This window comes from Dasypus novemcinctus, chromosome 26, assembly GCF_030445035.2.
Source record: "Dasypus novemcinctus isolate mDasNov1 chromosome 26, mDasNov1.1.hap2, whole genome shotgun sequence".
In the NCBI taxonomy this organism is placed as follows: domain Eukaryota; kingdom Metazoa; phylum Chordata; class Mammalia; order Cingulata; family Dasypodidae; genus Dasypus; species Dasypus novemcinctus.
Genome location: NC_080698.1, coordinates 41,918,524 through 41,945,837, shown reverse-complemented (window position 1 = coordinate 41,945,837; position 27,314 = coordinate 41,918,524). Strand labels below are relative to the sequence as shown.

The 27,314-nt window shown below is 39.5% G+C and overlaps 1 protein-coding gene and 1 pseudogene across 1 annotated transcript in view; one reads left to right on the top strand and one right to left on the bottom strand.

Annotated features, from left to right (window-relative positions):
• The window catches only part of SUMF1 (sulfatase modifying factor 1), a 133,078-nt gene extending 106,204 nt beyond the window's left edge, over nt 1-26,874 (top strand). The window contains exons 8-9 of the mRNA XM_004483103.3: nt 7,068-7,127; nt 25,781-26,874. Coding sequence (XP_004483160.2) covers nt 7,068-7,127; nt 25,781-25,891 — 171 coding nt within the window. The 3' untranslated portion in view covers nt 25,892-26,874. The remainder of the gene's footprint in view (nt 1-7,067; nt 7,128-25,780) is intronic.
• Nucleotides 4,280-6,715, bottom strand: LOC139437686 (protein max-like; annotated as a pseudogene).
• Nucleotides 26,875-27,314: the final 440 nt, after the last annotated feature.

The following is a 27,314-nucleotide window of genomic DNA, read 5'->3' as shown; positions in this document are numbered from 1 at the left end:
GTTTGTTTTTTGCCCCAGATCTCCCTACATTCTGTATTTTGCTGATAGTATCTTCATTGTATTATTTAGCATACAATTCTAGCCCTGTATTTACTATAGTCTTGTGTTTAGATCTAGAGCCTTGGTTATATTTAGGTTTTCAGTGTGTAAAATGTAGGTGTGGGTAGAAGGTTAAGAATACTTCATAGTGTTGTGTACATCCTATGATATCACATCAGGAGATACATAATGTGTGGTTGATGCTCTTACATGTGATATTAAGATTTTTCAGTATTTAAGTAGGCATTGTCATTCTATTCCACCCATCATTTATTTTCCCACCAGCTTTCACTCAATGATTTTAGCATCCATTGATAATCATTGCTTAGATCCATCATTTCTTTAGGAGTTTTTTAAAAAAAGTTACATTTTAAACTGTTAACTGAATTGTGTCTGCTTAGAAAATATGCTCAAATTCCAATCCCCAGTCCCATGAATGTTATCTTATTTGGAAAAAGGGTCATTTCAGATGGAATTAGTTAATTTTAAATGAGGTCATGCTGAAATAAGATAGCCCTTAATCCATTGTCACTGATGTCTTTATATGAAGGAGAGAAGAGGCACAAATAGAGGGGAGAAAGCCATGTGACAAATGAGGTAGAGATTGACGCACAAGGATTGCCAGCAAACCACCAGAAGCTTGGAAGAGGCAAGAAGGATTCTCCTTCCTTCTGGCCTCTAGGACTGACCGACAATACATTTTTATTATTTTAGCCATCCAGTTTAATTTTATTTTTTTAGAAGGTACCAGAGATTCAACCCAGGACTTTATACATAGGAAGCAGGAGCTTAACCACTAAAGCACATCCATTTCCCAATGAGAGTTGGTTTGTTTTTTTTTCTCATTTGTTTGTTCTTAGTAGGTACCTGGGATAGAACCTGGGACCTTGTATATGGCAAACAGGCTTGTGCTACATCTGCTCTCCAAAACCATCTAGTTTGGGTACTTTGTTATGGATGGTAGCCCTTGGAAACAAAGATGTGAGCCTTTTTATTCTTTCTGCATTCATATCTGGAATTCTTCTATTAAAAAACATTCCCTCAGAATAAGGCAGAATGATGTTAATTTTCTATGTGAAAATGATAGTGCCCTTTACATAGGCAGTAGTGCATAATTATTTTTTGTTTAGCTGTTTCATTCTTTTTAAAAATATGTACCTCATTCTACCATTTAATGACTGCCCAGTATTCTATATTACAGTTGTGTTGAAAAGCATGTGTGAAAGCAATGCGTTTTAAATCTGATGATTGATGAAAATTTGTCCAGCTCTGTCCCTCGGTTGCATTCATTATCAGTGTGTTGGCTCGTGGGCGGGTGAATATTATGACAAGGAGGGAAATGAATGTGTCCTCTTGACTACACAGTGTCCTTGTAGATGCTCTTGTGAAATGTGTCCTGGCAGCCCTTCACGCTCTTTGCGCCTCTTCCTACAGGCTTACTCCTTATTCAACCAGCCGGTCTCGCGGGTACAGTGGTATTTACTCTTCATTGTTAGACTGTTTTTGTGGCTTCCCAGGTGCTCTAGATGGTGGTGTCTCTCTTTCCACTGACCCTCAGAGCTTTACTTATTATTATTTTTTAATATATTCTTTTTTATTCAGAGGTTGGAGGTTTACAGAAAAATCATACAGAAAATAGAGTTCCCACATACCCTTTCCCATTATTACCACTTTGTGTTAATATGTTAATTTTGTTGTAATTGGTGAAAGAATATTATTCTAAAAGTATTATTAATTAGAGTCTATAGTTTACATTAGGGTTCACTGCATTGTACAGACCTATGTTTTTAAATTTTTTTCATTCTAATATATACACCCTAAAATTTCCCCTTTAACTGTATTCAAATATATAATTCAGTTCAAAGCATCGCTTCTTCCTCTCTTTGATTGACAACTTTAGCCGTACTCTTGGCCTTTGGAGATTATTTGGAGCCAACATTTAGAAACTTGTGTGGTTTTTCGCCTTTCCATGCAATCCACAAGCTTAGGAGGCCTGTTAGGATTTTGCTGTCTGTGCGTGTAGAGCAGTGATGTGCAGCAGTACCTGTGGAGACAACATTCACGCGAGTTCTTGCCTGTATGTGGGCAGAGTTCCTATGGTCAAGTGTCCTTTTATTTGACTCTTATCTACAAGGGTGGGAGGGGCATCTTGCCCAGAAAGAAGGGGCTTTTAAGTGCTGGTCAGATGAGTTGTTTTAAACTGCAGTAATAAGTTGATCGTGGGAGACAATATAGATTTTCATTTACTGATTCTTTCACAAATAGTAATGGAGATATTTTTCCCCTGTAGCAATTTTTCTTTTCTCTACTTTCCCTTCCCTTCCCCTTCTCCTTCCCCTTCCCTTTTCCTTTTCTTTTTTTTTTTGACAAAATATCAGACATTTCAAGCACTTGTAGCTAACACTATATATGTCTTCCAGCAACAATAGTTTTGTTTATAAGGACCAGCTTAGTGGCCACCTACATGAGAACTTTATTATTAACTGCTATGCTTGTATCAGCACAGAAGGATGCTAATTAGAGCTTTTGTCACTTTGACGAATGACGTATTTATTGATTGTAGACTTAATCCAATGAAATTGGTGATGAAAGGGGACTATTTTGTTCTTATTCCTTCACATTGACAAATCAGCTTCTTCTAAATTGACAAAAGAATTCAATCTTGCATGATAGGAGATAATGTGTTAGACTTTAATGAGAATTTAAACTTGCATTTGGCACACTGTGACACAGCATGCACACAACCACCTGCAGCAGTGAAATGCATAAATTCCCAAGCAGGGAACTTAGTGTAGTAGTGTGTGGCCATTATATGGGATAGCTACACTGTCAAAAATTCTTTCATTTCTGCTTTCATGAATTTTTTTTAAAGGATAAAACAAATTTTTATTTATAGTCTTACAGTAAAGGGAGAAGCCTTTACTTGCAAGACAACTCTTTGGCAGTATGTACAACATACTTTTTATTTCATGATATGAAATCAAGCCCAAAACGAGACTACAGAGTATACGCTAGAACCAGCGAATGCCAGAAACGAAATAGGGAAAAGACAAAGCAATGAGACCTAAACACACAAACCCTTCCGTAGAATCTGTTGACCACAGCCAGAACCAGGGCTGGATCATGTAGTGGAGACAGGTTTCAGGACAGAGGAAAGGAAATGGGTGAGGGCAGGGAAGGGCCCACACTGGTGTATGGGTTTAGTACCAGGTAAATTGCCCTGGGTATTTACATATAAAATCCGTCGGCTCTATTTCGTAGGAACACATGGAAAGAAAGGAAGATTTGATCGTTACATTATGAATCTGTCGCTCAGCGATACTGACATCATCAGAAGTAGGGACAATTCACTCAGATTCAAATTTCAGTAGTAGGAAATAAACCACCCTACCAGCCACTCCCTGGTGGCTTAATCCAATGAAATTGGTGATGAAAGGGGACTATTTTGTTCTTATTCCTTCACATTGACACTCCCTGGTGGCTGGTGCTTCACTGCTGCCGTCTCCCATGCCCACCATGACGGTGGCCCGTGGCCCTCCACAAGGCTGGCAACGTGGGCTCAAGGCGGCTGGCCGAGAGAAGCAGGAGTGAAACATGCCAGGGACCCTGCGCTGCAAGGCTGTCTCCACTTCCCTTTAGTACCACAGACTTCAAGGATTTCATCCTTCAATAGGAGCAATAAATGACTTTTAGGGAAAAAAATCCTTTAAAAGGGAGGTGAAAAGGCGGTGGGGGCAATAATTCTAATTAGTCCAAACTGGTCATCTTCTTCAAGGAGAGCAGTTCACAGGTCCACAAAGTCTATCAAATAGAGGCGAGGGTGGGCCTGGAGGAGAGGCGGTGAGGGGAAGGATTCCTCCAGGCGCTGGTGCCTGTGGGGTTGGAGGAGCCGGAGTGTGGGGGGGTGGTGGTCAGGATGCCGTGTGTTCAGAAGCCTGGCTGACCATCTATCCTCCACAGAAAACACTGCCAACTTGGGGTGTTTGGGTTTAAAAATTCCTGGTGGGGACAGGGTATCCCTGAAGGGAAAATACTTAAAACAAAAAAGTGAAAATGAGGGAGAAGAATGAGAGTTGTCGTCCAAGAGCTTCTGTGTAAAAATAAAAAATAAGAATAAAAAAAGAGTGAGAGAAAAATAAAGAGCCTCTTAAATGGTTCTGAGGGTTCTAACGATGAACTGAAAGGAAGATGGGACAACGGAGGAGATGGATAGTTTTTATTGCTGGCCTTCCTGCTTAGCTTAGCTGGCCTCCATTCGGAGTTTCTTCCTGCTTTGGGGCTTTCCGGGCTCTGACTCTGAGCTGGAGCCCGAGCCCCCCTCGAAGGCAGAGATGGTGCCTCCCTCGGCGCTGGTGTGGAGGCTGTTGTCTGAGGAGGGGCCGTCGGTCTGCAGTTGGGCCCTTGACCTCGCCTTCTCCAGTGCATGGGCTTGATGCTGCAGAAGAGCATTCTGCTGCTGAGGTCGTCGATAGCTTGCTGGTGTGTGTGGTTTTTCCTTCGCATGTACTGGATATACTCTGTGGCTTTGTCTAAGATTTGGGCCCGGGATGCCTTCTCTCCCTGGAGTGATGGGACCGAGTCCCACAGACTGAGAGAGCTGTCTTTGATGTGGTCCCTCTGTTTTTCCTCCAGTGCATTATGATGAGCCTGTTGGTCAGCCACAGGTTGAAACCTTGGTTGCTCTTCATTGCTCTCACCTCAATGTCATCGATGTCATTAAGTGCTCATTTCCTACGGCCCAGGGAGCAGCCACTGCAGTGGTGGTGGGGAAGGGGGACAGGTAGAGGGGAGGGCCAAGTCACTGATGACAACAACAAACTGAGTCCCCCCCCACACACACAACATGCTCACATGCACTCTCCCCCTCTCTCTCTCACACACACACACACACAACACAGGCGAGAATCACCTCCTCACTGCCACTTTAATGAATTCTTGAAGATTATCTTGCTTTTATAGAATAATAATATCACCCAGCAGATTCTGGTGCATTGTCTGTCAGATTCCAGATATTCCTTGGGGAAGAAGTCATGCTCTTAGTCATTATTTTCACATGCTGCTTTTCACATTTCCTGCTTGCCCATTTGTCAGCAGTACAAGTTTATTAGCATCACATCAAGCAGTAACAGCAATGGGAATACTGTGACCCTGCAGTGGGATGAAGAATAGTCAATGACCTGGTCTGTGACACTTTCTGAGTACTTGGAAATGCTTGGAAGAGACCCTGAACTTCTGCCCACATAGTTAACATTTGCAAATCACTGTGTTGGCCCTACTTGGAGAAAACATGGTTCTTCTAGCTTCTGTTGTTTATGTATGTATAAGGGGACATAGGTGGTTGGCAAGAAAAGGGAAAACTAAGGAGGAGGGTTGTCTAAGCTTCTCCTATTTTCTGTAAACAAAGAGCAGACAACTGTGTGATTAGCTGTTTTTGCCCAGCAAAGGAAAAGCAACAACTCCTTATCCCCCGAGCCTCTCCTGCTGTGGCTCCAGCTTTGGGAACTTACTGAGACCTCTCAACTGTTCTATGTGTGGCCTGACTGATGTTAAGGCTCTTATGCTGGCACCGAAAGCTTTAGGATTCCCATTTACATTGCACTGTTGTCCTAAGCCCTCCCTAGAAGAAACAGTTGATTGTGTATTTGTAGATCTTTAATTCTCATTACAGCAATATCCACTATTCCTTCCTCCTTTTAGGCAGTTCCCAATTTCCTACATATATGGTCCCTAAAATGGAACCAGAACTTGGATATTGGGCTGGACTATGTGGGAGTGAATCCTTGCTCTACCAATTACCTATCCTACCTCAGAAGTTAGGAAGAGTGCATGAGTTAAAATCTGCAAAGTGCGTAGAACCAGGAAGTGGACGTGGCTCAAATGATAGAGCTTCTGCCTACCATATGGGAGGCCCTGGGTTCAATCCCTGGGGCCTCCTGGTAAAAAAGAAGAGAAAGCGTGTCCATGCAGCAAGCCAGTGCCCACTTGAGTGCCCACGTGGTGAGCCAGTGCCCACGCGAGTGCCTGCATGGTGAGCCAGTGCCCCATGCAAGCGAGTCAGTCAGCAAGATGATGATGCGTCACAAGAGAGACAAGGGGAGAGTCAAGGTGAAGTGCAGCAGAAACCAGGAACTAAAGTGGCACAATTGACAGGGAACCTCAGAGGTCCCCAGGATTGAATCCGGGTGAAACCTAGAGGAGAGAAAATGAGAAGAGAATACAAAAGAGACAGCAAAAACAGCAGGGCAAGGGGGAGGGGGGAATAAATAAGTTAAGTAAATAAATAAATCTTTTAAAAATAAAGTGCTTAGAACCATGCCTGCTTCATAGTAAGCACTATATAAATCTTGTTTTTTAAGAAGATAAAATAGAGTATCTTTATTGCATTGGTGGATACATGACTGTATACATTTGTCAAAACTCACCAGAACTGTACATTCAAAGAGGATTGATTTTACTGTTTGTGAATTAAGCCTCAATAAACTTTACTGTTGGAGGTTGAATCCTGTCCCCTACGAGAAGCATGTTCAATTTTAAACATTAATTAATTAATTAATTAAAAAATAAAATAATTCCTTCATTTAATCTGCAAAAAGTTTATTAGGTGTTGTACAGTGGGATTATAAAAGCATATAATGCAAAGAGGCTTCCCAGTCTAGTTGAGCAAACCGATAACCATGCAGGGTCAGTTTGCCTATCTGCATGAGAATGTGGTTCAAGAAATGCTGTCAGGTGGCTTATGAATTATCTAGGCAAGAAGTGCTAGAAGGATTTAGAGAAAGGGTTACTTACTATAGGCAGGAAGACTTCACCGAAGCGGGGGTGGGTGTTGGGGCTGGGGGAGCTGAGTTGGGCCTTGGAGAATGAATAGATTTAGGCATTCAGGAGGATGTGTGGATACAGCTGCAAGATCCTGAGGCAGAAATGTGTGTGAAGAGTTTAGCAGGTTGGACCAAAATGGACTCTCTCCCTGTGTGTGAGGGGCAGTCTGTGCTCTCTGGACTAAAGAGTTCTTTTCTCTTCCTCCACAGAAAGGCCCACCTTCTGGGAAAGACCGGGTGAAGAAAGGTGGATCCTATATGTGCCATAAGGTAAGACATGTCACTAAACTTTGTTTTGGTTTTCTCATAGCCATTGTAAACAGTAGCCCCAAATATATACTATTCATTTCTGCTAATACTTACCCCATCTAAGCCAGAAAAAAAGAGGGAAATTTTCTTGGGTTTGGGCACAGGCATGGGAGAAGTGGTAGATGTGAATTGCGTATTACCAACTAAATTCCATCAGCTGAATCTTGTTGCTTTGGGTGACCTCTGGTCCTATGAACCAATGTGGACTGCATACTGTCCAGCATGTAAGTCTGGAAGCACGTCCTTAATTTGAGACTCTTGTAATTCCTGGGTTCCTTATTGAGATTAGACTGAGAGTTATAAATGGAAGATGGTTTGTGGTGAACTGGAATAGAAACATCCAGAATCTTCTAGGTACAATTTGTGTACTTCATGAAATAAGCATCATTCTCAGAGAGTATATCTTCTCCTGGGGCTATGATTTCAGTGTCAGATCTGGCTGTTCTTGATTAGTTGGAGTGACTTGGTGTTTTGACTTGGTATTTCATGAGTAACCTGTTAAGGAATATGGAAATAATTGAATACCACCCCTCCCTTTTTCTTTTGCGACATATATTTTAGTGTCCCCAGCACTTCAGCTTCTGTCCTTCTGCCTTTATTTAAAGATGGCACTTTGTAGATTATCACAAAAAACTTCCTGTGATAATTCAGTTCACTCAGTCCAGGCATCAGAGCCTTAGAACAACCTATAATGGCTCCAAATTAAGTTGCTAATTTGATAATCAAACTTTACCCTCACGCAGTGGTTCTCAAACTTTGTTGCACATTGGAATCATCTGGTATCTATAAAAAATACTGACATCTGGCTCCCCAATGTATTCCCTTTCAGATTTAATTTTTTTGCAGGCATCAGAATTTTGTAAAGTACTCTAGGTGTTAATAACATATAGCAAAGTTTGGGAGCCACTGCCAGAGAAAGAATTTCTTCAGAGTACATATATGTGTGAGTTCGTAGGTATGTGTGTCTTCTGCATTTCTCAACTTAGAATTTTTTAACCTAGTGATTTAAGTGGAAGTTCATATAATTGAAATTTAATACATGTTTTAAAACAACATTTATAAGAATTTTTGTTTTAAATTAAGAGTACTGCCCCCAGGTCTTCCCAATACATTTGCATGTTCATATACACATCAGTCTTTAGTCCCAGCTTTGTTCTCTATTTCAGACTGCCTACTTCAAGTGAACTTGAATCCTCTTGATAGGGAACCAGACTTCCAAGAAAAATAGATGAACCTCTTTAGGCATAGTAGTGTTTCAAACTCTTTCATGCCACCATTGATGTCTCTGACATGTGGGCGCTTTTCTTAGTTGAGAATCCAAGTGCTAACTCTATGAATAATTGAAGACGAGGAGGTTTCTCTTCAAGGCTAAATGGAGAGGAGTGACATCATGAACATGGCAGCGTAGGACGTTCTCTGGAAAAGTCTCCCTTAAGAATCAACAAAAGGACAAATCCCACTTGATTAGAAATCTGGAGGAAGATAGAGACTGGAGAAGGACTCCAAAAATAAGGAATCAAGGAAAAAAGAAAAATTTCCAAGGTCAGGTGAGAAATTTCCACCCAGTTCCTGCCAGTCTGGATCTCTCCCCTTCACCCACCTTGGAGATTGAGAATCACACAAGGCAATGGCCAAGGTCCCTCCTGCCATGGGTGTAGACTATAGAGCAACTCACAGAAATAAATTAGACTCCCACACATATCCAGATACAGGGACTCAAGTCCCCAGAGAGCCAGTGTGGAACATAAGCCACTGAGGCATGTTGCATACAAAATATCCCCATGGCAATAAAGGGGGGGTGCCCTGGGAGAGCTGTTGGCAAGCGCTCCATAGATGCAGTCTAGTGTCTGTTGGCTGGCAGACCTAAATGCAGAACTTTTTTGGATTGACCCCATCTGGGCCCCAGCATATATGCCCTATTAGGGAAAAACCAGAGGCAGAAAAGCCTCAAGAGAAAAAAAACAGAGCAGGGTGTGGACTGCGGAAATACAGGATGAGTCCCAGCACTGAACAGGGTAAGGACAATGGGGAAACTGAATGAGAGAGAGAGTTTAAACACATCATAGGAACTGGGGAGAAAATTCTGTACAGAACAGAGAAGGGACAGAAGTTATCAGTCTTTCTCCTTGGAGGTGAAACAATTGCATAAAAAGTGAAATCTTAAAAATTATACTGCATAATCAGGGCAAGAATCAGATGAAGAAGAGCTGAGAAAACCTGAATGGTTAAACTCGGGCTACACTAACGAGTCAGAATAAGTTGAACCAAGTATCAAAGAAGAGCTTTAACACAAAAACAATGAACAATAAAACCCTGGACAAGAAGGAAAAACAGACTTTCAGCATTAACACATCAGTATAATCAGATGCCTAGACATCATCAGTAAAAACTTACAATCCTTACTAAGAAACAGGAAGACACAACTCGGTCAAGGAACAAATTAAAACTTCAGAGGAGACACAGAATTGAGAACAGCTAATCAAAGAGGTTCAAACAAATGTCTTGAATCAATTCAAGGAGATGAAGTAAAATATGGATATAGAACTAAAGGCTATTAAGAAGACAATGTAAGCATAAAGAAGAATTTGAAAGTATAAAAAAAATCAGAAATTATGGGGACAAAAGGCACAATAATGGAGATTAAAAACATACTAAAGGCATGGAACAGATTTGAACAGGGAGAAAAAGGAACTAGGACAATTTAAATCCTACAGTCAAAAGAGCAAAAGGAGAAATGAAAAAACAAGAAACGTTAGGAGTGTCTAAGGGATTTGAGTGACAGTATGAAGAACACAAACATATGTGTCATGACTGTCCCAGAAGGAGAAGAGAAGGGATAAGGGGCAGAAAGAATATCTGAGGTGTAATGACTGAAAATTTCCCAATTCTTATGAAAGACTTAAATATACATGTCCAAGAAGCATAATGTACTCCAAACAGATTAATCCTAATAGATGTATCAGAGACACATACTAATCAGAATGTCAAATGCCAAAGATAAAAAAGAGAATTCTGAAAGCAGCAAGAGAAGAGAGATTTGTCACATACAAAGGATATGCAATAAGACTAAGTGCCGCTTTCTTGCACTTGGGGCAAGGAGGCAGTGGTAAGATATACTTAAGGTACTAAAAGAGAAAAACTGCCAGCCAAAAAGTCTTTATCTGGCGAAACTCTCCTTCAAAAATTGAGGGATAGTTTAAAATATTCACAGATAAACAGAAACTGAGAGTTTTCCAACAAAAGACCTGCCCTACAAGAAGTACTAAAAGCAGTTCTGCAGGTTGAAAGGAAAAGACAGAAGAGAATGGCTTGGAATAGTGTGTAGAAATTAAGATCTCTAATGAGGGTAACTAAAAGGGTAAGTGCAAAACCCAGCAGTACTATATCCTCAATACCCAACTCTACTCTCTAACCCTTAGGAATGTATCCTTTAAGAATACAGTTGAAGAAGAAAAAAGGCTTATTTCTTGATAATGGACATGCAAAATATGCAGACATAATGTGGAACAAAAACAACATAAAGAGGAGAAACATGTTTGGGAACAGAATATGTTTGCTATTTTAGCCAAGTTGTTATCTTTTCACATTAGTAGGTTATAGATACAGGTTGTAATATAAACCCCAGGATAACTGTGAAGAAAGTATTTTTATTAATAAAATATATAGAAACAGAAATGAAAAGGGGATTGGTTAATCAGTTAAATCAGAAAAGGTCAACTATACAGAAAAGGAGGTTTCAATAAAGGGAAAGAGAGACAAAAACAAACAATATGACATAAAATCCAAAGGAAAAAATGGCTGAAATGTGCACTGCCTATAGAGTAATAACACAATGCTTATGGATTAAACTCTCCAATCTACAGACATAGATTGGTAGAATGAATAAAAAGCATAATCCAACTATATGTTGTTTACAAAGGCTCATCTTAGACCCAAAGACACAAGTAGGTTGAAAGTGAAAGGAAATAGATACTTCTATAATAGTAATTGGAGATTATTACTGGACTATAAAATTCCAAGGGAAAAAAAAATGTAGGGAAGCATCTTCAGATCTTGTGTTAGGAAATGTTTTTTCTGACTATACCCAAAGCACAAGAAACAACAACAACAAAAAAGATTAATGGGACCTCATCAAAACTTAAAATTTTGGGCATCAAAGGACTTTATCATGAAAGTGAGAAGGCAGTCTACTCAATGGGAGAAAATATTTGGAAAACACATATTTGATAAGGGTTTAATATCCAGGATATATCAAGAAATCCTACAACTCAATAGTAAAAAGAAAAATGACCCAATTAGAAAAAAGTGGGCAAAAGACCTTAATAGAAATTTCTTCAAAGAGGATATACAAATGACTGAAAAGCACAGGAAAAGATGCTCAACACCACTAGCTATTAGGGAAATGCAAGTCAAAACCACTGTGAGATAGCATTTCACATCTACTATAGTGGCTATGTTAAAAAAAAATAGAAAATTGCTTAAGTGTTGGAGAGGATATGGAGAAATAGGGACACTCATTCATTGCTGGTGGGAATGTAAAATGGTGCAGTCACTGTGGAAGAGTTTGGTCGTTCCTCAGAAAACTAAGTATAAGATTACCATATGATCTGGCAATCACTCTACAAGGTATATACCCAAATGAATTGAAACCAGGGACTTGAACAGATATTTGCACACTTATGTTTATAGTGGCATTATTCACAATTCCCAAAAGATGGAAGCAATCCATGTGACCATCAACCAATGATTAGATAAACAAAATGTGGTATGAAAAATTATTCTGCCATAAAAAGATATTCCTCAGACATGAAACAACAGGGATGACTCTGAAGAAACTATGCTCAGTGAAATAAGCTAGACACAAATGAGTGAATATCATATGATCTCACTGATAAAGAAAAACACTAAGCAAACTCATGGAGTTAGAATCTAGAATACAGGTTACTAGGGGCTGGGAATGTAGAGTCAATGCTTAATTAGTACAGAATTTCTTTGTAAGTTGATTGTAAAGTTTTGGAAATGGATGGTGGTGAGGGTAACAATTTTATTGATATAATTAATAGCAGTGAATTATGTATGTAAATTTGATTAGAAGGGGAAGTTTTTGGTCATATATATGTTATGAGAATTAAAGGATAAAACATGGACTGTGCAACACAGTGAACCCTAGTGTAAACAATTAACTATAGTTAATAGTATAATTATAAAAATGTTCTTTCATGAATTCTAATAAATGTAGCACACTGATGCCAGTCATTAATAATAGAGTGGTGTTTGGGAACAAAAAACACCCTAATGTAAACTGTGGGCTATAGTTAATAGTATAGTTTTAATATTCTTTCATCAATTATAACAAAAGTACCACACTAATGCAAAGTATTAACAATAGGTAGTATATAGAAAGGCTGATTTTTTCCACGATTTTTCTGTAAACCAGTAACTTCTCTAATTCAAAAAAGAAAATTTTTAAAGCAAAATTTTAAAAAAATAAACGAGAGGATAAAACTTGTAAAAGAAAACATTTTAAACAACTGACGAATACTCCAGTATCCTGATTCCATGCATATGAATGTCTGCTTTAACCTTTTGAATTCTTTTACTTATTTGTTTTAATCTACATATTCATAAACTTCCCAGTAGATCTTTTACAATGTATTTTCACCTAATATAAATTTTAGTAAATACGTTTACATGGTACACTGGATTTTTTTATGTTCATCTTATATCTACAGCCTTGCTAAACTCATATTCGTTCTAATAACTTATTAAATAGGTTCTATAAGATTACTACATAGATGTCATATCATCTATGATTACAGACAGTTTTCCTTCTTCCTGTTTAATCTGGGTATATTAACATTTTATTGGTTTTTCTTGCTGTATTGCATTGACTAGAACCTTCAGTGGAGTTGAATTAGAATGTTAAAAAAAGGCATTCTTACGTCATTACCTATCTTAGGGAGCAAGGAATCTTTCAAAATCAGGCATTATGGTAGCTGTAGTTTTTTATGTTTGTTTGTCTTTTTAAACTTCATCAACTTGAACAAGTTCCTTTTCTTTCTAGTTTGTTGAGAGTTTTTATCAGTAATGAATGTTAGATTTTGTCAGATGCTTTTTCTGCATCTTTTTTTTTTTTTTAATTTATTTTTATTTATTTAATTCCCCTCCCCTCCCCCGGTTGTCTGTTTTCTGTGTCCTTTTTTTTTTTTTTTTAAGATTTATTTATTTATTTAATTTCCCCCCCTCCCTTGGTTGTCTGTTCTTGGTGTCTATTTGCTGCGTCTTGTTTCTTTGTCCGCTTCTGTTGTCGTCAGCGGCACGGGAAGTGTGGGCGGCGCCATTCCTCGGCAGGCCGCACTTTTTCCTTCACGCTGGGCGGCTTTCCTTACGGAGTGCACTCCTTGCTCGTGGGGCTCCCCTACGCTGGGGACACCCCTGTGCGGCACGGCACTCCCTTGCGCGCATCAGCACTGCGCATGGGCCAGCCCCACACGGGTCAAGGAGGCCCGGGGTTTGAACCGCGGACCTCCCATATGGTAGACAGACGCCCTAACCACTGGGCCAAAGTCCGTTTCCCTTCTGCATCTTTTAAGATATCATTTGGTTTTAGTTTTTCACTTTTAATATGGTAAGTCACAGTGATTGATTTCCTTTTTAAAAAGCATATCTCTCTCTTGAGGTATAATTTATGTACCATACAGTTCACCCATTTAAAGTGTACATTTCAATAGTTTTAAAATTATTTTTAGTGTATTCACCATTACCACAATTTTAGAGTATTTGCAACACTTAACAAAGAAATTCCATGCTCTCTAGCCATAATGCCCCATCTTGTCTTCCTCTCCTCAACCTAGCCCTAATGAAACACTGATCTACTACCTGTCTGTGTAGATTTGCCAATTCTGGACATTTCAGATATATAAATTCACCTAATATGTGGTCTTTTGTGACTGGCTCTTTTCATTTGTATAATGCTTTCGAAGATTATATAGTAGCCTGTATCAGTACTTCATTCTTTTTCCTTATCAAATAATATTCCATTGTATGGATATACCATATTTTGTTCATTCATTCAGTAGTTGATGGACATTTGGGTTGTTATGAATAAAAAAACTGTGTCTTAGTTTGCCAGTGTTCCTATCACAAATATCACAAACTGTTTTTGGCTTTCAGTAGGAATTTTTTGGCTAGCAGTTTTGAGACTAGAAGTTGCAAACCAAGATGTTGGCAAGATTTGCTTTTCCCTGGAGTCTGTAGGATTCTGGAGCTGGCTGCTGGCAATCCTTGTGGTTCCTTTTCTTGTACCTCTGCCTCCCGTCCCATGGTGATGTCGTCCCCTTTTATCTGTTCTTCTGGCTTCTGCTGACTTCTGGCTTTTTGTTCCTCTCATGTTTCTCTTCCAGTTTTTCCTGTTTCTAAGGCATGTAGTAATAAGGATTAAGACTCACCTCATTCAGTTGGTTTGCACCTTAACCAAAAGTATCTGCAAGAGGTCCTCTTTACCATGGGTTTACACCCACAAGAATGAAGATTAAAATTAAGACCATGTCTATGTTAGGGTACATAAGTCAATCTACCACTTGCTGCTATAAACATTCATGTGCAAAATTTGGGGTATATACATGGGAGAGGAATTGCTGGGTCATCTGATAACTCTGTTTAATCTTTTGGTTGTGAAGTAATTTCAGAGTGCTTATTCTTTCTAATAGATTTTGCTTGGTAGCTGTAACTTAATTTTTAAGATGTGGTCTCTGGAATCAGATCTGTCTGTTCTGGCATTCTGTAACTGCTCCTTGCTAGCTGTGTGACATTGGACAAGACACTTATCCTCTGTAAGCCTCATTTGTAAAATGTGTAGCATACTTGTAAACACTAGTAAATGTTCATCATAATTGTATCTACCTATAATTGTCTTATGAGGAATAAATAGGCCATAGCATATGCTTCATTTGGTACAATTCCCGGTTTGTGGTAAAGATTTGTTAAGGAGATATGAGTGCTAATAAGATGTGTACACAGAGAAAAACATGGCATTGGATTAAGATGACTAAGGAAAGGAATTGGTCTAATGTCAGTTGCAAGAGCAATGAATTTGAAATAAGGTATCAAGGTTCTGTGGTGAGGTCCTCCATAGTGGTTATGGTCATAATGAACTGTATGACCTTAAAATTACCCTTTATTCCTAAAAGTCTTCCTAATAAAAATTATATTTTTGTCTCACATGCCTTCAAAGCCCCAAGGTTGGTAAATCATTATCTTAAATGGAGTGTTCCTGACTCCAAGATCACGTTCTTAGCACGGATCTTGAGATCAATTTCACTCTATAATTAGCCATTTTGATTGAAAAAGTGCTAAAAACAAGTCCTTCCCACTACTCCTGCTCTTAATTACTAAAATGACCCATTTCTCAGTCACCAAGACCTCATATCCGTAAGAATAATTTTTAATGCTAAAAGTAGGATTGGAAAAAAAAAAAAGAGCAATGAGGACATTCATAATCAGGCCATTTGCCTCTTATGTGCTCCATTAATTTCACACTATTAGAATTTAAGATTAACCACTTATTAATGAATGTTTCCTGAATGAATAAGCCCATTTGGAATGGAATGATGACCTGTATTGACTGTTTGCTCGTGTGATGGGCCTAATGTTTCCAACTAACTGGTGGTGATTTTTGCTTTTTACGGTTTAGTTCTTCGTAGTCATTTAGGTTAATGGACAGTGTTAGGGTCTGCTTAAATTATTACCGCTATAATAAAGGACTAACTCCTTTTGTTGTGACTCATTTTAAGCTTTTTAAAATACAAGCAAAATATTTTATTTGCACAAAATTTAGAAGATAAATAACAAAAAAAGAGAATAGTCCTACCACCAAGATGCTCCAAGTTACCTTTCTCCCACGCAGTCTTTGAACAACTAGCAGAAACTGGCAGAGCCATCTTCCTCAAAACTCCAGGAAACAGTTAAAGGGTGGCAGTAACTGGGCAAGTGCGGAATCAAAAAAACACACAGCTTTGCAAACAGGAGGAGAAGCTCATAGTGCTCTTGTCGGCCCATCTGCCACCTTCTCACCAGCATGGTGTAAAGCCAGCCTGTGTCTCCCATTATGAATTCCTGGCCCTGTTCCACAGGAAGCAGAGTAACCCCTGTCTACATACTGGGGTGCCTGTATGTCAGTGCCAATCTCAGGTGCCAGCCTGAACGACTGAACCAGAAAATTCATCTCTATCTTATCTTCCCAGAACTTGTATTGCAGGCGAAGCAGCTTGCAGACAGTAAAAGTAGTGTAAGAAACAGTTAAGTTAACACGGCCTAGGTCAAAGGTTACCTGATTTATGTCATACAATACAGCACCCAGAAGGAGGAGAATATTTCCTAAGAAATAGAGGGGGCATTCAAATTTCTATAAACAGAGGAATTCTTAAGGCCCAGAAGCCACAGTCTAAGAAAAGATGCAGTCTCAGATGGAGAGAACCCTACACTTTACATTTGCTTTAGGCTGGTTTTCTTGATAGGAGGGCTAAATTCTGAGAGAGAGCACACACCAATGGAGAGCCAGTTGGCAAAGATTGTGAACTAAGTTTCTTATTTTGGCTTGTTTGCTTTTGTTAGCACTGGGCACTCCAGGAAATCTCTCTCAAATCACTAGATGGATACAGACTTAAAGAATGTATAGCTTAGGGACTAAATCCCAGAGTTAACACTTTTAAATATTAAAGTATACATTGTGCAACAAAAGATTACAAGATAGACAAACAGGAAATGATGATCCATCCAAAGAACAAGATAATAATCCAGAAACTATCAGTGAAGAAGACCAGATTTTGTATATATCAGACAAAGATTTTTTTTTAAAAGTTCCCCATTATGCTTAAGGAAATAAAGGAAAACAGGTAGAAAGAACTAAAGCATATCAGGAAAACAATAATGAGCATTATTAGAATCTCAACAAAGAGATAGAAATTTTTAAAAGAAACCAAACCACTTGTGCTGAAAATCACAATAATGGAAATGAAAATTTCCATAGAGGGTTTTAAAAACCGATTGGAGTTATCAGAATTCAGAATCAATGAACTGAAAAAAAAAAAACAAGACAATTGAAATTATTCAGGCTGAAGTACAAAAAGAAAAAAGAATTTAAAAAAGTAAACAAAGGGAAGCAGCCTTGGCTCAACTGATAGAGTGTCTGTCTACCATATGGAGGGTCCAGGGTTCAATCCCCAGGGCTTCCTGGCCCATGTGATAAGCTGGCCCACGTGCACTGCTGCCACGCGCAAGGAGTGCTGTGTCACACAGAGGTGCCTCCACATGGGGTGCCCCACGCACAAGGAATGTGCCCCGCAAGGAGAGCCGCCCTGTATAAAAAAAGCACAGCCCACCCTGGAGTGGTGCCACACACATGGAGAGCTGATGCAGCAATGACACAACAAAAAAGAGACACAGTTTCTCCCCCAGTGCTGCTGGATAATGCAGGTGGACGCAGAAGGACACACAGCAAATGGATGCAGAGAACAGACAATGGGGGAAGGGGGGAGAAATAAATAAAATAAATCTTTTTTTAAAAAAAGAAGTAAACAGAGTCTAAAGAGAACTGTGGGCCTACAAATTATGGGAGTTTCAGAAGAAGGAGGAGGAGAGAAAAGGGCAGAAGAAATAGTAAAAGAAATAATGGCAGGAAAATCCCCAAATTTAATGAAAGATATGAATATGCACATTCACGAAGCCCAACACACCTGAAACTTGAAGAGAACCATACCTGTACCAAGGTCAAGGGGAATGTTAATGGAAGCTGTAAGGGAATCACAACATGTTATGTACATGGGAACCCCAAAAGAGATTAAACGCTGATTTCTCATCAGAAACCATGGACTATATGTCTTGCCTAGTGCCAATACCATGCTGTTTTGATTACTATTGCTTTGTAGTAAGTTTCAAAATTGGAAAGTGTGGGTCCTCCAACTTTATTTTTTTTCAAGGTGTTTTTGGCTACTCAGAGCCCCTTAAACTTCCATATAATTTTTTTTCTTTTTTTAATTTATTATCTCTTTTTTTAAAAGATACGTAGATCACACAAAATGTTACATTAAAGAATATAAGAGGTTCCCATATACCCCATTCCCCACACACCCAACTCCTCCCACATCAAGAACTTCTTTCATTAGTGTGGTACATTCGTTGCATTTGATGAATGCATTTTGGAGCACTGCTACACAGCATGGATTATAGTTTATGTTGTAGTTTACACTCTCTCCCAGTTCCTTTAATGGGTTATGGCAGGATATATAATGTCCTGCATCTGTCCCTGCAGTATCATACAGGACAACTCCAGGTCCCAAAAATGCCCCCATATCACACCTCTTTTTCCCTCTCCCTCCCTTCATCAACTCCCATGGCCACTGTCTCTACTTCGGTGATATAATTGGATTTTCTGTTTCTGCAAAGAAGTCTGATAGAATTTTGATTGACCATGTGTTGAATCTGTGAATTGCTTTGGGTAGAATTGACACCACTTGATTAGTCTTCTAATCCATGAACACAGAATATCTTACCATTTATTTGGGTGTTCTTTAATTTCTTTCAGCACTGTTCTTTAGTTTTCCATGTATACAGCCTTCACATTCTTTGTTAAATTTCCCCCTAGATATTTGATTCTTTTGGTTGCTATTATAAATGGATTGTTTTCATGGTATTAACACAAGGACTGACATTTAAACCAATGGAATTGAATTGAGAGTTTAGAAATAAACTATCACATCTATGGCCAATTGATTTTTGCCATGGGTGCTAAGTACATTAAAAAAATAGTGCTGGGGGGAAGCGAATGTGCTCAAGTGATAAAGCCTCTGCCTATCATATGGGAGGACCCAGGTTTGTTCCCTGGAACCTCCTGATGAAAAAGAAGACGAGAAAGCGTGCCTGCATGGTGAGCCAGTGCCCACATGGTGAGCCGAGTGCCCACGTGGAGCTGAGTGCCCACATGAGTGCCCACATGGTGAGCTCAGTGCCCACATGAGTGCCTGCGTGGGGAGCCAGTGCCCACACAAATGAGGCATGCAGCAAGATGATGACACAACAAAAAAGAGACAAGGGAAGAGTCAAAGTGAAGCGCAGCAGAGACCAGGAACTGAGGTGGCGCAATTGACAGGGAACTTCTCTCAACATCAAAGGTCCCCAGGATCAAATCCTGATGAATCCTAGAGGAGAAAGATGAGAAGACACAAAGAGAAATAGAAACAGAAGATCACACAGCAAATGGACACAGACAGCAGACAGCAGAAACAGCAGGGCCGGGGCAGGGGCAGGGGCAGGGGCAGGGGTGGGGTAGGGGAAAAAGAAATAAATCTTAAAAAAATAGTACTGGGAAACTGGATATCCAGGTGCAAAAGAATGAAGGTGGACCCCTACCTCATCATATAGAAAAATTAATTCAAAACACATCTGAGACTTAAATATAAGAATCAAAACTATAAAACTCCCAGAAGAAAGCATGGAGAAGCATCTTCAGGACATTGTATTTTGGCAGTGTTTCCTTACAATTTTGTACCAAAAGCATGAGCAACAATAGAAAAAAATAGATATGTGGGACTTCATCAAAATTTAAAAAAAAAAAAAAAGCACCAAACATTTTTGCATCAAAGGACTTAATCATGAAAGTAAAAAGACAACCTAAAGAATGGGAGAAAATTTTGGAGCCACATATCTCTTAAGTGTTTAATATCCAGACTATATAAAGACCTTCTGCAACTCAACAACAAAAAGACAAACAACTTAATTTTACAAATGGGCGAAAGTCTTGAATATATGTTTCTCTAAAGAAGAAATATGAATGTCTATAAATAATCATACGAAAGGATGCTCAGTTTCAATAGCCATTAGGGAAATGCATAGCAGAAACAATGAGATACCATCTCATACTCAATAGAATGGCTACTGTGAAAAACACCAGAAAATTGCAAGTGTTAGAGAGGATGTGGAGAAATAGGGACACTCATTCATTGATGGTGGGAATGTAAAATGGTGCAACTGCTGTGGAGGACAGTTTGGTGGTTCCTCAGAAAGCTAACTATAGAATTACCATATGACCTGGCAATCCTACCTCTAGGTATGAGCACAAAAGAAATGATAGCATGGACTCAAGCACATATTTGCACACCATTGTTCATAGCTGCATTATTCACAATTCCCAAGAGATGGAAGCAGATGAATAAACAAAATATGGTGTGTGTGTGTATGTTACTTATGTATAATGGAATATTATTCAACTGTAAAAGGAATGAACTTCTGATATGTGCAATAAAATGAATCAGTCTTGAAGAAATTATGCTGACTGAAATAAGCAAGACACAAAATGACAAATATTATATAATCTCACTGATATGAAATAATCAGAATAAGTGTCAGAAACTAGAATACAGGTTACCAGGGACCATCATGGGGATAGGAAATGAGAATTTTAATCAGTACAGACTTTTGTTTGGGGTGATGGAAAAGTTTTGGTAATGGATGGTGGTGATGGTAGCCAATCATTGTTAATATAATTAACACCACTGAATTATATATTTGAATGTGGTTTAAAGGGGAAATGTTATATTGTCTATATGTTACTAGAATATAAAAAACAAAACCATAAAACTGTATAACAGTGAACCATAATGTAAACTATGTGTCTTAGTTTGCCAAAGGGCTGCCCATCTCTGCTGAGGTCCCAGCCTTCCCCTCCAGGCTCACCATCTCCCAGAGTTCAGCCGTGCGTGGTCAGACATATGGTTCATCTCTTCAGCCTTGAGCTCTTCCTTGAACCCAGCTCCTTAGGGTCTCTTTCCATGTCTCGTGCTCTGTTGACTCCAGACTCTGGGACCTTTCTCAGCCTCTCAGGGCTTTACTGTCTTCCTGCAGTCCTCTCTCTCACATGGCAAGATCAAAATGGCAGCTTCCTTTCTCTGTGTCTCTGTTTATATAAGATCCAGCAAGAAGTGCAACCTCACTAGCATAGTCCAGTCAAAGTGATATAATCAAGGTCTCTAAACCAAATCTAATGCAATCAAAGGTTTTCACCACCATAGAATGGATTAGTTAAAAAATATAGTCCTTTTTTTTTCTTGATTCACCAGATTCAAACTGTCACACTATGGTTTATAGTTCAAGTGCAACTATAGCAATAATCTTTTATCAATTGTGATAAAGGGTACTACCCTTATGTAAAGTGGTAATAATAGGGGGATGATATGTGGAATCTTGTATTTTCTGCATGATTTTCTGTAAACCTCCTTCTCTAATTAAAAATAAAAGAATACTAACACTCTATGGAACACCCTTTTGCCCCCAAAATTGAAAATAAATAACATTCATCCTACTTTCTAATGAAAACTATTGATATTATTCTACCTAACTTTTTTTTGGTATTCTTCTGTGTTTTCTTTCCAAAGTGGAAGTATTCTGCATATATCAGGGTCTTCAACTCAAGTCATGGCAAAAATCTCTTATACATTATGGATCTCATTTCAGTTATCTTGTATTATACCCTTAGAATCCTACTCAACACAGTTCTTCAGGCAGGCACTAACAGTTCATCAGACTTGTTACCCATCCTGGGTTTTGTGGCATATGAACAACATCTTATTTTTAAATTGTTATTATTTGAGAGATGTGTTCCATATAGGAATATGCCATCCAACAGAGACCTCAGGGTTGTTGGTTTTTTTTCTCATATTGTTAGAGGTGTCCCTAAATTTTTTATTTATACAACAAAGAAAACATTCCTACTTATATAGTAAATGTATATTTAGATGCTGGTAGAGGTATTACCATCTTCCCATAGTCCAACACAAGAATCTAAGATCTGCACGCTAACTCGTGCTTTTATTTTAGTGAGGAATCTGCTTAACCCAGAGAGGTCAGATGAGAAAAGTTAGTTTCTGTGATTAAGAGTAGTATGTTCATTATAAAGTAACCATTATAATGTTTTCTATGTATATAGTGGTTTGGTTTTTTTTAATGTAAAGATAATGCCCATGGATATTATTCCATTAGTAGCCCCATTTTATCAGTGAGAGAGTAGATTCACAAAGGATTTGCATTAAGCTTAAATCACTAGTAAGTCTTAGGTTTAGCCCTTTCTTGTGAGTAAATTAGCAAAATGCTTGATAGTCACGATTACTAAGTGTTCTAAGCCCCAAAACCTTTTTCTGCTGAGAAGACTGTCTTAATAAGACTCCATCCTACTTAACCACCCACATTTCCTGTTTATCATTAACCGTCTTTATACCAGTTATTGCTTTTTGCTGGGAATTTTCATTCTCCAAATCTTGGGGCAACTCAGCTCACATGTCACCTCCTCAGAGAGGCCTTCCCAGTCCACCCATCTAAAGTAACTACCTAGTCAGTGTCAGTCACTTCTGCCTGACTTACTTTCCTCAGAGTTGACTACCAGCAGAAATTTTCAGCTTATTGTCTGACCACTCCCTGTTGAATATAAGCTCCCTCGTAACAGGTACCTTATCTGTGGTATTCTTCCTTGTATCCCTGGTACCTAGAATAATGTCTTACATATTGTAAGCTCTCAAATACTTAGTAAAAAAGTAAACCATGCTGTGGTACGATCAGGCTATGGTCTTGCCGTCCTCTTTACCTGCCTGGTTTTTTCCGCGTTATCATGTCTCTGATGTCAGTGTTTTCTCCACTTAACACACCTTTCCTCCTTTCTACACCTTATAAATCAGTGCTACTCACAGTGTGGCTCATAGTCTCAGCAGTGCCTGGAAGGTTTTTAGAAATGCAAGTTCCTGGGCACCACACCAGACTTGCTGAAATGGAATCTCTGGGTGTGCGGCGCAGGTACCTGAGTTTTAGCAAGCTCGCCAGGCGATTCTTACGTAGGCTAAAGTTCTGGAACCACTGCTTTCGTCATGTAAATGCCACCCAGGTCAAGTTCTGTATTCCAAAAGGCTTTGCTTAAGGCATTAGTGTTCTACCTAGACCAGTTCTTTCATCTGAATGAGTACTAACCTCGGTATAGCATATTTTAGGTGTTTGATGTGTAATCATTGTTTCCTCGACCAGCCTCTGTTCTCCAGCAGGACAGGGTCATGCCTAGATTCTGGTCTCCTTAGGCAGTCAGAAAATGCTTGTTTTTTTGTCATGGGGTGAACCTTTATGGAATAAGAATGCCAGTGTCTGGCTACCTGTCTCCCTCTGAACTTGACTCTTGCTACAGTGTGGAATTCGCCACACATGATTGATTGCACTGGGACCCTGCATTTTCCAGGGGAGCTTGATTCTAGAAATAGCAAAGCACCATTTCTTCACCAATGTGTAGGTCCTATGAGAACGAGGCTTCTGCTGTCTTTCTCCACTTTCATCTGTGTTTATTTTGGAGCATCCATTGCATGTGTATGACAGTAACAGATGTCATCAATTTTTAAATTATTTCAAGCACATTTCTTTATTGATCTTCTGACTACCTGTCTGAGAATTGATAATGTGTCATATTCCTCACTGGCCACAGGGGAAAATGAGAAAATTAATTGCTGTTGTTTCACAGACTAAGTACTGTGTCTTTCTTTTATACTGCAAGTGCTCCAAAGAATTTGGGTGTCAACTTTAGAGATAATTTTTATGAAGATTAGAAGTGTTCTACTTTTGAGAGAGAGAATAATTAGAATAAAAAAAAAACGAACCTTTGTCTGCTGACCTGTCCTTCCCCCAACCCCCCCAACAAATGATTTCCTCTTCATGAGTTCCAAAGTTATTCTATGCAATTCTTTATGCTTCATGCTTTGCATTTACTTGCTCAGCTAGCAGGGACTTTAATTTCATGGGCCAACTCAGTTTGTGTTTAATACTTTCATTCCCTGTTATTTTGGAGCAAAGAACAATCCTAAGGACACATGCATTCCATGCCTGGTTATTTCTGGAATTTGAAAGCTTTTGAAGTTTCTGAGTCAAGTAATCTGTGGTTATTCACTGAATACCTACTAGGCAGCCAAGGGTATGTGCTAGTTTTCTTATGTGTTTGTGTGAGTGTGTGTGTGCCCACATGCGTGATGAGTGCATTGGGGAGGTGGTAAAGGAGACAAGACGTGGTACCCATCCCTCTGAGAGTGTAGAATCTAGCTAGCGAGGCAAGTGCATCACACTTATAATCAGAGGGCCTGAGTTGGAATTCTAACTCCTTTAACAGCTGTGGGATTTTGGATAACCCTGTAATATCTTTGGGCTGTTGAGATCAGATGAAATGAAGCACAGATGAAAGTGCCTAGCCGTGTGCTGGGTGTCTACGATGTGTTCGGTGTCTGTGATTTGTGCATGTATGTACCTATACCTGCTGTTACAAAATAGAACACGGCTGCAACACAAATCACACTCAGAAATGTATAGCTTTATAAATTATTATTTAAACTCCAAAAGCAATGAGTCCATGTTTCAAATTTTCCCACTGCCTTGCCCACAGTTGGTCATTCCTAGCCTTGCTGTTTAATTTTTGCCAGCCTCCTAGATGTGGATTAGTACCGTAGTAATGTTCATATTTTCTCAGTTGCCATTTATCTTTATTACTTGGTTTTAATGTCAGCTAATTTAAATGTAAAACTAACTTTGAATTATAACCAAAAAATATAATTTTGTAGGAAAGTTGGAACCCTGCTGCTCAAAGATAACTACGGTTATCATTATGGTGTGTTCTGAATCTCCCAGTCTTTTCCTTTGCATGTACAATTTTCTAGATTAAGATCATCCCACATACAGTATACAGTTTTGTGTCCTGTCTTTTTATCATGAGAATTTCCTGTCATTAACCATTACATGAAAACATGAGGGAAGCGGACTTGGCCCAATGGATAGGGCATCCGCCTACCACATGGGAGGTCCACGGTTCAAACCCCGAGCCCCTTTGACCCATGTGGAGCTGGCCCATGCGCAGTGCTGATGTGCACAAGGAGTGCCCTGCCACACAGGGGTGTCCCTGCTTAGAGGAGCCCCATGTGCAAGGAGTGCACCCCGTAAGGAGAGCCACCCAGTGCGAAAAAAAGTGTAGCCTGCCCAAGAATGGCGCTGCACACACAGAGAACTGACACAATAAGATGATGCAACAAAAAGAAACAGATTCTCGGTACTGCTGATAAGGATAGAAGCGGTCACAGAAGAACACACAGCGAATGAATGGACACAGAGAGCAGACAACAGGCCGGTGGGGTGGGGGGAGTGGGAGGGGAGAGAAATAAATAAAAATTTTTTTTAAATCTTAAAAAAAAAAAAAGAAAACATGATTTGTACTGGGTGCTTAGGATTCTGTCACCTGGATGTGCCGTAACTTAGATAACCTTGGTTATTACCCTTTGTTTTGTTTCGAATAGTTCTGAAAGCAGCATCTTTGTACATAGATTTTTGTTTTATTTATAAGGTAAAAAAACATTGGATAAAATATACTTAACTCTGAATGTGTTGCCTCTTTTCAAAAAATACATGGTAAGTGAATATGTAGGGGTGTCACTGGGGGGAGCATTACAGGCAGGTTTCACTTCCACCCAAGTGGTCTTTTGTAGAACGTGCCTCTGACAGTTCAGAGCCTCCAGCCGAGAGTCTGGTAGAACTTAACCTCTCTTTTCCTTTCTGCGCAGTCCTACTGCTATAGGTATCGCTGTGCTGCCCGAAGCCAGAACACTCCTGACAGCTCCGCATCGAATCTGGGATTCCGCTGTGCAGCAAACCACCTGCCCACCACAGGCTAATGGCCAAAAGGAGTCTTCCTAAATCGACGAAGAAGCAGTGTCTCACCTGCACTTGCTTCCCTCACAACTTTGAATGACCTGTCTCTCTCATGCAAAGGAATCCCCACCCAGAGGTGGGTTACACACCAGCCCAATGGCCAAAGGAAACGTCTTGCAAGACCAAATCGCTGACCTGTGTCAGTGCATGTGCATTATTATGTGGTGCATCTTTGGAGATCATCGCCATATTTTATTTTTGAGAGTTTTAAAGAGGAAGGATTGTGGAGGGACCCTTGAAGTAGGGTCCAGGAAGGAGGCTGTGCTTGACTCCAGATCCAACACTTGACCTTCCTGGTTCTTAGTGTCCTCATCTACCAAATGAGGGTATGGACCACCTGAGGTTTTCTCGAGTTCAAAGAGTCTATGAGGGATTGCAGATTCTATTGTGATTTCATAGTGAGAGTTTATGACAGATTATTTTTTAGCTATTTTTTTCCATGTGTGGCTTTTAGATGGTATTGATCATGTAAAATAAGAGTTCGCTTATGTATTATTTTCAGATAAGGAGGGTGGTGATGAGTCCTTTATATTCATACTGCACTTTGTTTTTCCAGGGAAACCAGTGTCTTTTTTACATTGCTATGATGAGTCCCATGTGGGGCCAGTGATGGCATGCTAATGTTCAGCAATCTGAACATACCGGAATGTGTATGGGGTGACTCTACTGTGCTTTATCTTTTAACATTAAGTGCCTTTGGTTCAGAGGGGCAGTTATAAGCCCTGTATCACCCTCTTCCCTATGCCTTTGGTGAATGTGAAATGTGTGCTAAATGGGGAAACCTGTTTAAATCTAAATGTAGGAAAAAAGGAACAAGAACCTTGAATTAACTGCCTTCAGGGTATCCAGTATTTTGTAATAGAGAAGTAGGAAATCATCTTGGCTCTGGAATATTTGATGCCTTGAATCATGTACTATGTTGAATAAACTGGTATCTGCTAAATAAGGCTGTGCTCTTAATGGTTCTTTTTCTGTTTCCCTCTAGTGTGTTTTCTTTTAAAGAAATGATGATAACGTGTATGTTTTGTTTGCTAGAAAACATTCGTGTCTACTACTAGTTGGTAACTTTGATGTATTAGAATTTTTATTCCCAGAAAACAAGGCTACTCTGCCAGGAACCCTATTACAAGCCCGCTTCTGGCTGCCACAGGAGATGATGTACCAAGGCACCTAGGAGCTGCCTCGCTGGGGGGTCCTGTCAAGCCCCACAGCCGCCTCGCTGCCCACAGGTACTTTGTCTTGGAGTGTTGGTTTTCAACCTCAGGTCCCTCTTATCAGGGCTCCAGCTTGGCTCCCCAGTCCTTAGGTCCCTTGAAGCATTCTAGCATGTCATTTGAAAGAAATGGTTAGTCTTTACATTGGTTGTTCAGAAAGTGCACCAGATAA